Here is a 10848-nt window from a genome sequence, read left to right on the forward strand (position 1 = left end):
AAGCAAAATGAACATTTAGAGGTAGAAGTAATTGCAGAACATGACAAGGACGAAAGAATGATACACTGCATTCCAACCAGGCACAGGAACCCGAGGGCCTGCGTAAAACAGAAGACGTTATCTGGTATTTCTTCTGCATTATATTCTTTCTCTCGCCAACTCATCTCGAATATCAGTGGTGTCGCGATCTTCCACGACGACTCTTCGCCTGCAATTGAGAGTCGGACGACCCATGCACACATGTTGACTCTTGTTTTGTGACTCTACTGGCGCAAATATGTGTCTTCGGAAGAAAAAAGAGAGACAAGTTGCCTTAACTCACTTTTTACAGTCTTCTTTCTTAGAATGGAGAACGCGGAGGCTGAGTTGTGGTTTTTCGCATGTCATATTCCTGCGATCCAATGAATGGATTGGTCAAATTTGTCGTGACTCTCTTGATCCAGTGAGTGGTTGGGTGAGATTATTCGTGAGGTGTTCTGGCTCCAGAGGGCATAATCCTAGTGGGAAACCGACCTCTCGACCCATCCCGAGGTTTCTTGACGTAGTAGCGGAGCTGCCCACTTTCGGCGTTACAACGTTCACGTACAATTGACGGCCTGGAAATACTACGTGTATAAAATCTAGTTATCTTTTAAGTCACAACGCGTCTCTGGCATACGTATATTGCACATACAGAGCTTTACTAGTTTTCCTTCTTCACAGAGTGGAACGGTGCTGAGTGTTTTTCTCTCCGCTGCAGGACGAAGGCTCCTCCTAGTGATCTCCAAGTACCCCTATCTTGCGCTAGCTGATTCAAACTTGCTCCTGCACAGTTTCTAATTTCATCCTCCACCTACATTTCTGCCGTCCTCGACTGCGCTTTCTCTTGCATTGTTACCTATTCTGTAAGTTAAATGGAAAGCCCACCGCCAAATGTCAGCTAGAATACCGGCTATCCTCGTTTGCTCCCTGATCCACACCACTCTCTTCCTGTCTCGTAACGTTACGCCAAACATCTTTCGTTCCATAGTTGCCCAAAACGATTATTGTAGAGTCACTTCTCAAGCCAGCGCGAGTACCCCACAAGCCAATGGCTCTGGCGAAATGAGCAATAGTCGGGCAGAATCGAAAGACATGACGCTTGAAACGCTGTTGCGTTCCTATTGAGGCAGTGCGGCAGCGAGCAGATTCGCCTAAGAGCGCAAGCAGCGCGTTCGCAAACACACACACACACACACACACACACACACACACACACACACACACACACACACACACACACACACACACACACACACACACACACGCACGCACGCACGCACGCACGCACAGAGCAAACGTACTTGAGTTCTTGGTAAATAGTGATGTTACGAAAGTAGAGATGAATTCTCAAACAACAAAAATTAAAGGTTTATAATATCTGAAGCTTAATTGTCTCACGGCAATAATTTGAATACTTCCTGTTGTTTTTATCCTTGATTATTATGCGTGAATGAAATTTTACGTAAACAGATTGCTGCTGCACCCACTCTTTTTCTTATGAAAGGGGCGCTGTTGTCTTCAAGCTATCACTACGATGGCTCTTACTACGGGCCCCCGACTGTCCCGTAGGACTTGATGGAGATAACAAAAACAAGAGAGTGGTTGCCGGGAAGATGGGTGCTTGAAGTGATTAACAGTGGTAGAACAAGGGATGTCACCGAAAAGTGGACCAATCTTCATCAGGGCAGCGACCGCACAGAAGAGCACGGCTGGGCAAAGACACTTGGCGAAGGTATCACGATACGATGCAAGATCATAAGGCAACAATATTTGATTTAGAGATAGAAGATACTATCGCAATTATTGCATCTGATACGATACTTTTCATTTGTATGTTAAGATACTTCAATACATTCGCAAATTTTTATTATAGATGTGTACATTGTAGCAGCAAACGTGTATGCACAATAATGTCTTCTTGGAAATTTCGCCACTCCCATCACGCAGGTTTCATTATACAGAAATATCTGCCAGTATCTCAGAATGTTGTCTATCGAGCTAAAAAAAAAGCCGCCATAAACGCAAGTCTCCAGGAAGCAGCGTCATCCACCCTTTGGTTCAGAACAGTCAAACTTACATCCACCAGATCTTTCAGATCGCTGATGCGTGAGAGTTGCTAGACGCAAGGCAACCCCATTCTTGCATTCTTCAGACTTCGCAAGAAAACACCCGGCAAGAGAAACGTTGATAACGAAACTATACCAGCATCAGAATTTGCGCGAGAAACTCCACATGCATCGACATACGCAGCACAGTACCGTGGCTACGAGCAAGTGTCATGCACCGACGCAACTTAAAACAAAAAGAAAAAAAAGGCTGAAGTTATGCTGCACCCACATGTTCGCGCGCTTTTTTGGCGAGACGGCGCGAGCGCCATCATGTGGCACTGCTCCACCAATACAGACATGCAGACTTCACCGCCTGACCTTGCTTTAGGACTCTGGTAGAAAAATTAAAGAATGTACGATAGATTATAATACAATAATTGCTTGGGGGAACTCTGGCGCTCAATGTACGGCTGCTGCAATCGGGGCGGTTCAGCCGGAATGGGAGTTATGGGTAATACAAGGGCTTGCCTAAACTTCGTCCTTCTGGCTTCAAATGGCTTCGTGACTTCGCAAGCTCACAATTTTTTACAAAGTGTTGTGTAATAAATCACTCAACAATCAGTAATAACGTTGTGCAATGGCAGGATGTGAGCACAGGACCTCAAGCACAGAAGCCCGGCATTGAAACCATTGCGCCTTATGAATTGCTCGCAGGCACGTCAGCGCTCTGAGATGCCTGGTGCGTTTCGCTTTGCCCACTTTGCCCATTGTGTGTTTGCAGAGACCTCTGCACTTTGAAAAATATTGATATGTCAGAAATTTAGGAAATTGAAGACAGTTAAAGAGTAATAAACGAATTCGCACGAATGTCCGAGGCCACAAGCAGCAAGATGAGACAAATCCATGTATAGTACTTCCCATCACGCCCATTTTGCCTGAAGGATCGCAGCGCCAGGGCTCCCTCTTGTAGGTAGTGAAGGAAAGTCTATGGTTTGTGTCAGGCGGCTTAGAAGCAGCAAGTAGCAGCTTGAGAAGCGAAGTTGAGCCAACGTTTATAGTTTCGTACAATGATGTAGCGATAGAAATATCTCGTATCTTAAGATACATTCTTTCATGCATCGGAAATAGAGCTAGTAATACACGTCCTGCCAGACGTATCCGGGCACAGGTACAAGATACTGAAACAGTGCCTAAGATGTTATCTATGCTACATGTATCTTCAAAACTGCCCGGCACTAATGAAGGCAAGTCAACTTGTCGGAATGGTGGCTTCGACAGCATTCGGCTATTATTCACCACTGTTTATCACGCGCTGGAGATAAAGAGCACAGAGTTCGACTCACCTGGCGGATGTTTCCACTGAGTTTCGCCACCGCGGTGACAGCGTCCCCGTCCGAGACACTGATCAGTCCGGCCAGCATCTGAAACGTGGTGGTCTTGCCGGCCCCATTCACGCCGAGGAGGCCGAAACACTCGGAGGGCCGGAGCGCCATGTATATGCCACGGACCGCGTGCAGGGTGCCGAACCGCTTGTGCAGATTCCAGGCGAGGAGCGAGTAGCCTGCGAGCTCGTCCTGCTGGCGCGCAGTTTTTACTCTCGTCTTCTCCTCCTCCACGTCTTTTTCGCCGGGCAGTTCCTCGCTCGCGAGGGCGTGTCCCGAAAAAAAGTAGCCGGACATCAGGAAGATCATGAGTGCCATCAAGAGCAGGCCTTCGGCTACTATGGCCACTAACTCAAAGCCTATTCCATTGTAAGAGAACTGCAGTAGACCGCCGGTGCAATCGATCCCGAGGGAGTAACCTGTAAAAGATCAACTTTTACAAGCGATGGCATAGAACGGAAACTCGTGCAACTAACACCAGCCAGCGAGAAGCAGCGCTGCGTATAGGGCTATCACAATGAAGGTGCTGAACTTGCAGACTTGATTTTCTGTTTCAGCAAAAAATTCTATTGGAGCTAATAAAAATAACACTTCAGAGGGTGCTATACGTAGTTTATATTTTACTGAAGAGAGGAATAAAATATTTAGAAGTTGCCTTCTGGCATCTGGTCAGAACGAAGTTCGCGCTGCACACATTCATAGAAATATTTTTTAAAGCAATATTTCTCATTGATTTGTCTTGTATTTTTTATTTGTCCTTCTCGGAAATTCTGTGACTCTTCCTTCGTCCAATGCTTCTTTAATAGTTGGTCTCGTTTGCATTTTTCGGCATGAAAATTGGTTTACAGTAACCGATTTCATTTCTTATTGAAACTATGCGTACTCCCTTATTTGCATGCCTCTTGATATTTATCGCAACGCGCTCCTTTTTAACTCGCCATTAAACGTACCTATAGCCTATGAAATGTACCTATAGGTCAGCGCTGCCAAACCCGCGCTTAATAGCAAACTCCTTTGTCGCTAATAGATATGCTCCATCCTTGTGAACAGTTCTATTTCCTTGAACGCAAACTTCATTGCACATGGTTATGAATAAACAGCACCTAGGTTTCCAGAAACCTGCGCCATTACTTACGATATTTCCTTGCCATAAAAATTATGCAGATGCTCGAGGAGCCTTCGCGCCACCGCCGCCGTGGCTGTTTTCATGCCAACGGCGCATACGCGATGCGCACGCGTACCGATGGAGCATGTTCACAGAGGTGGAGTGCATCTCACCGCAATAAGGACGAAGCCGAGGAGGACAGAAAGCTTAGGATAGGGCCGCGCTACTTGCCAGCGGAGCTGCATTAGCAGTGAGTGGCGAAACCACGTGTCTTTCGCAATGAAGCTGCGGGAATGGTGGTTTTACTACCGTTGGTCAAGCAGGTGCTCACTTTCGTACAAAAATACCTAGGGGGAACTGTGGCGCTAGTGTCCGCGGGAGCTGCCAGCGGGCCGGTTGCCAACAAGAGAGTGATGGGCACTCGGCAGTACATGATTTGTCTCAACTCCGTTCTTCTGACTTCAAAGGGCTTCGCAACTTTGTAAACTCGTCCTTCTCCACAAAAATGGTGCGCAAGAAATATTTACATAAGTGCTGATAAAGTTGTCCGATGGCAGGAATTCAGCACAGAACCTCTAGCACATAAGTCCGATGTTGACACCATTGCACCACGGGCACATGCTTCGAGAAGCGGCATAAAATGTCCTCATAAATTTCTCGCGTGAAAGCGAGCGCCTTGAGACGCTTCGCGCGTTTTCATTAGACCACCTAGATAAGCTGAATCGTTGCAATTAGTAGCGACTGTGCGTGTTCGTAGCCTTCTAGACTTAGAAAAGTATAAATTGATTTGTGACAATGAAGGTGGATAAAGTGTGATAAACAAAGCCACAGGACGTATGAATCAACAGACCCAAATATCAGACAAATCCATGTACTGCCCATCATTCGCATAGATGTTGTTTTTGTTGCAAAACATTATTTGGCTTTATTTAGAGAGGTGTTGCGCGGCTTCCTAACGGGATTTTGAGTCTGGATGCTTCTATTCCCAGTTGGGGTCATCAGGGTTGACTGCCTTAGGTCAGGGCTCCATTGGTCTCTACCGCCTTGTGAGCTCACTGCACTAGACCGATTTGGTCTTCGCGGTGGTCGCTGGTCAGCTGTGCGTCCCATTGCTCCGCACTTGGGTTTGTAATATTAGAATCGCATTTACTTTCTGTCATTCCCTGTAGCGTGATGGAGGGTGGGTTTCATGTTGCACCAGGGGAATTTGTCTGCATGCTGTGTAAGGTGCATTTTGTTAGTATGCATAAGGTGGGAAAGGTACCTGTTTGATGTAGCGCCCAGTCAACTGCCTATTCCGTAGCAAGATGATTATGTGGGGTGGGTACATCTTTGTGATCCCTCTGTAATGTGCTAGAATGGCCGAGTAGTCCTTGGGCATTGGTGATGGATCTTCGCAATCGTGTTCGCTGGGAACTCGGTTTGTAGCATAGCCTCGTGATTGAATTATCCGGCTATCTGCACGGTGTCCTGACCACACCCACTTATGTAAAGTGTTCGGCACATTTCACTGAACTTGAAAGAGCTATCGCCGTCGAGAACGATGATATGATAGGCTCTTTCGACGTAATGTCAATGTTTACTTGTGCTCCCGCCGATTACACAGCCTAGTGTTGCAAGAAAGCTTTCAAGAAGGACGCTTCACTAACTCGACGTATGCAATTTGAAACGCAAGACATACACTGCCTCCTACAATTCTGCATGAACAACACACACTTTGTGTTCAACGAATAATTTTGCATTCAGCGGTTCCAAAGAGCAATGGGACCTTCCGTTTCCTCTGCCTGTGGAAAGATCTCCCTAGAGGAACATGGAAATTCTGCGATGACCTCGTAGAAGACCCCTCCGAAAGTTTTTGTCCGATACGTAGATGACTGGTTTTGTGTGATTCGCCTCCAAGAGGTGTTGCATTTGCTTGAGCATCTGAACTCCTTTATACCAAGTATCCAGGTCACCATGGAAGAAGAAAACAATGGAAAGATTGCCTTTCTGGACGTCCTTGTAAGACGTTCGCCCAAGGGCGTTACAACCAGTGTGTATCGGAAGGCGCCGCACATGGGGAGGCATTTGAGGTTCGACTGCGTATCCTATACTCCAGAAGTGCTCCGTTGCCGCTTCACTCTTTTCTCGCGCATTGCGCACCTGCTCCGAGCCTGGACTGCCCAAGCAAGAGCTAGTCGTCTTAAGGAAGAACCTCTCCAACAGTGGCTATGCAGCAAAGATTCTGAGAACTCAAGAATTGCGGTCTTCAGTTGCTGACCACACAAGGGCACAAGAAAAAGAGAAGCTGAAACTGGTGGCTGTTTCCTACGCACAAAGCACCAGTGAGGCACTGGCATGTGTTTTTGGCGCATATTGCTTAAAAATCGCAGACGTGCCAAAAAAAAAAGACTAAGACACAATCTCGTACGCGTAAAACCTCCTTCGGAAAGGTCAAGACTTCCAATGGTAATCTACAAGATTCCGCGGAAGAATTGTGACACAAGCTACACAGGTGAAACTGGAGAAAAGACGGGGAACGCGGGAGATGGAAATTCCAGACGATGAGCAAAACGTGAACAAGGTGAATGCAGGAGCCAACGTTTCGACAAGTGGACTTCGCTTATTCAAGGCGACGTAGGCGACGCCTTGAAGAAAAGTCCACTTGTCGAACATTGGCTCCTGCATTGACCTTGTTCACGTTTTGCTCACAGGTGAAACTGGGAATTTTAAAAGAAGGATTCAGTAGCACCAGAACGCTGCAAGGAAGAGCAATGCAAGTTCAAACGCCTTGGCGGATCATCACATGGCTATCAACCACACCATCGATTAGGTTGCTGCGAGCATAATGGTAACAAAGAAGCGACCATCTTGAAAACTACTCTTAGAATATTTACATATTCAAAAAAACTACAAACGCGGTTAAGCGGATACGGGGTAATCTTGCCGAGATATACATGCTCTACGAATCATCGAAAAGCGCCAGTAGGATGCATAGCGACTGTTGTATATGAGCTGCCGCTGTCCTGTGGGAAAAAAAACACATCGGACAGACAGGGAGATGTCTTAATGACCGATTACGGGAACATATCCAAACTGTGAAAAATAAGCAATACGGTCATCTGTCAGCCCACTGTCAAGAATGCGGCTGTGTGCCGGTGTATGAATAATGCCGGGTTCTTGCGAACCACAAAGATAAAGACGTGCGAGAGATCATTGAAGCTCAGGCTATCTGGCGGAATAGAGACACATGTGTTAGCGCCCCTTCAATCGACCTGTTAGATAAGGAGACGGCTTTTTTGGATGGGTAAGATCTGGATAAGGTGGCGCCATTGTGCATGGGCTATATAGTTGTATTTCCAGAGAAGCAAGTTGTTGAAGTTAGCGCATTGTGGTGTCGTCTCCCTTCCGTCCTTGTTTGCTGGCGCTAAATATGCTTTCAATTTATCAACATGCCCAACAAATGGCAGTGAATTTTTAACCTTTTAACAACCTTCGCGTCCAACTTTTTAAGATCATGCATGGTTACTGACGCATATTTTGGAAGGGCAAGCCGGCCGTTACAAAGTTGTGCACACGTAGCAATAAAATTAGCCCATTCAGGCATTTTCATTATCCATGCCAAAGAGCCTATTAAGGATAACTGAAGTGATGGGACTAGTGTGCAAATTGAACTAATGTGATTGGATGCTACGACGTGTAAACACTAAATTGCGCGACTGTTTTGATGGCACCTACGAGAGCAGAGACGCTGATTGAAGAGAGATAATATGTGTGCTAGCAGATGGGGAGCCAGCTTGCGAATACATCGGAGATAGCTGTAGAATATGTACAAGAACATTTTAGTGGTATTGGTGCAGTGAAACACAACATAATACCTTAATGAATTGTACGAGTATCCTAGATTGCACTGCACAGTCAATTCATTGCACAGGTCTCGGTGCTCAAGGTATTTTTTCTAAGACGTATACTGTCGCCTGATGGAATAAATCTTTCTTCACGACTGCACGCACTGCTCAGACCGTCATCATATTTCGGGGAAAAAAGGGAAACAGTTTTTTGCACGACTTCTATGCCGCGTTGCGAAGCGGGACGAATCATGTTTCCCCATTGTGCGCTAAAACGTTCGATACATTGCTGGGAAAGCTCGCGCAAAACGACCATGTGCTCTCAATATGCCAATAAATCAATGTGAAATGAAGAAAAGGAAATGGGTGCCCCCGCTGGACCACTACTACTCCCGCGTCCACCGACCGCCGTGCAGTTCGTACAACTGTCATATTCTTCCACCGTGTTCTGGACATTAAAAAATTTCGCAGTGTTTTTGAATTTACAATCTTGTCAGCTTTCATTGGCCAAGAGAAGGCCCAGAGTTCCGCGATGGCCTTTCTGATAGCTCAAAAGTGGCCCCATTACTGAGCTTGACAATACGGCAGAATTCGAAAATGCCTGTACTAGTGCTCCAGGTGGGTAATTCAGAAACTTTGGGACAGGAAGCGTTGAAACAGGAACAGGCACCAAGCTGGCGGAGCCTTCGCCCCCATCCGGCTCAAAACTTAGTACCCTTTCGCTTTGTAAAGAAGGTTAACCAGCGAAGCTGTGTGTGCGGGCTCCTTAATTGAGAACAGCACATCCGTTGCTGGTCGGCTAGGCATTGTACTATCTTTGGGATCGGTACACGTATGGGGAGTGCTTAACGCCTGCTTCGCCTCCGCCACCGGTCCACCCTGAATTGCCCCATCTCCGAGAAGGGACCACGTGTGGCGTGTGCTTAACGCCTGCGTCACCTACACCACGGGTCGGCTCAGCATAGCACTATCTTCGGGATTGACCCACGTTTGTGGAGCGTTTTGTCAACACACGGACAAGATCATAGGGAAACAAACTTTTAACAGCTTCACTATAAAATATGCCAGTGCCTCTTGTATTTTGTTTTGCTTCCTCCACGAACGCATCGAAGTGGATACACCGTCAATGCTATGCTACATTGCCTCGGCGGTGCAGCCAGGCCAGCGTGCGGCCTTCCGCTAACCGCGAGTATGTTATACGCACACACTATAAGCAACTTGTATTGCTACTCAGTTGATGTGTGCATGTTCCTGTAGGAGCAATAAACACCAAATTAAAAGGCTAAATAATATTACACAGGCCCCGACTAGCGATGAGGGTTCCCTGCCGGTCTCGTCTTGTCGATCATCGATGTAAGACGCGTGCGACGCCATTGGCGGCAGTGGCTGTCATCACGCCCGCGTTCTGAGACGCGTGGTAGCGGCCACAAGGCCGTTTCCAAGTTGCGTGGTTTCGCCCGAAGGCCGAGGTACTGAAATCAACACCGTAACAACACCGTGGTTTAAGGTTGTACTGATTACCTGAGGTTATGTTGTGATACGCGGGGATGACGTCTAGGAGCGACACGCGGAATTCCGCAGCCGCTGCACAGCCCAAAGAGCGCCCTGCAATGGTATTGGAAATCTCGCAGTGGTTGCAAGATGAGAAGCGCCGCACTTTTATGGAGCAGGAAGTGAGATGGAAGGGAAATCGTCAACGTGTGCAACTTCATGCAAACTGTAAGTTCCGCTAAGACCACCGTGTGCACCAGACAGTGTGCACCACGGTGGCGTATACGTACGCAACTAGAGTTGGGAACTAGGGATTCTCGCTAACAACGCTTCAGTGCAGCTGAGGGCTGCCCTCAGTCTTACAGCGAAACGCACTCAGCGCGCGCACCTGGCGTCTCTGATTATGCTAGCCTCGACAGAACATCGCGTGCTAAATAAAATAAATGAAACTAGACTTACGTGACCCCAATGAACATGACCCGCTAGGAGGCGCCTACGGACGGGCATGCGCAGTCCTGCTCCCGTATCACCCCGCTCACAGTCGACCAAGCCAACACATCCCTTAACCCGGCCTCACATCGGGCACATCCTATCATTCACACACCGACTATGGAAGTGCCCCAAAACTCGAGGGTCCCATACTAGCACACACCTGAGTCACCTCCCTCCCCCCCCCCTGCCCTGCATCTCACCTCCTAAAGTGCCTCTAAATTCCCGAACCCAAACGTCTCTTTTCCTCCATGCCCTTGCTAAGAACATCGAAGACGTGCTCGGCTGGTCAAGCATGGGGTTATAATCTGGAAGTGTCCACCTAGTGGACTGTCAATTTGAGCTGCTGTTAAAGTGCTGATTGGCTGATTCTGGGTAGGAGTGACAGCGTGGCAGGCGCCCCAAGGTGATATTTTTTATTGGGTAGACCATGGTCAGTTCCAGGAAATCACGAATCGCCGAAAAGCACAGTGCACCAGGTGGAC

General features: G+C 47.4%; 1 protein-coding gene across 5 annotated transcripts in view; it reads right to left on the reverse strand.

Annotated features, from left to right (window-relative positions):
• The window catches only part of LOC135907182 (phospholipid-transporting ATPase ABCA3-like), a 326965-nt gene that overhangs the window by 71445 nt on the left and 244672 nt on the right, over positions 1 to 10848 (reverse strand). For all 5 annotated transcript variants that reach the window (XR_010565924.1, XM_065438856.1, XM_065438854.1 and 2 more), the window contains one exon: positions 3413 to 3870. Coding sequence is in view for 4 of the 5 variants with exons in the window: in XM_065438856.1 (XP_065294928.1) it covers positions 3413 to 3870 (458 nt within the window). In the remaining variant the exon portion in view is untranslated. The remainder of the gene's footprint in view (positions 1 to 3412; positions 3871 to 10848) is intronic.

Source organism: Dermacentor albipictus, chromosome 9 (assembly GCF_038994185.2).
Source record: "Dermacentor albipictus isolate Rhodes 1998 colony chromosome 9, USDA_Dalb.pri_finalv2, whole genome shotgun sequence".
Classification (NCBI taxonomy): domain Eukaryota; kingdom Metazoa; phylum Arthropoda; class Arachnida; order Ixodida; family Ixodidae; genus Dermacentor; species Dermacentor albipictus.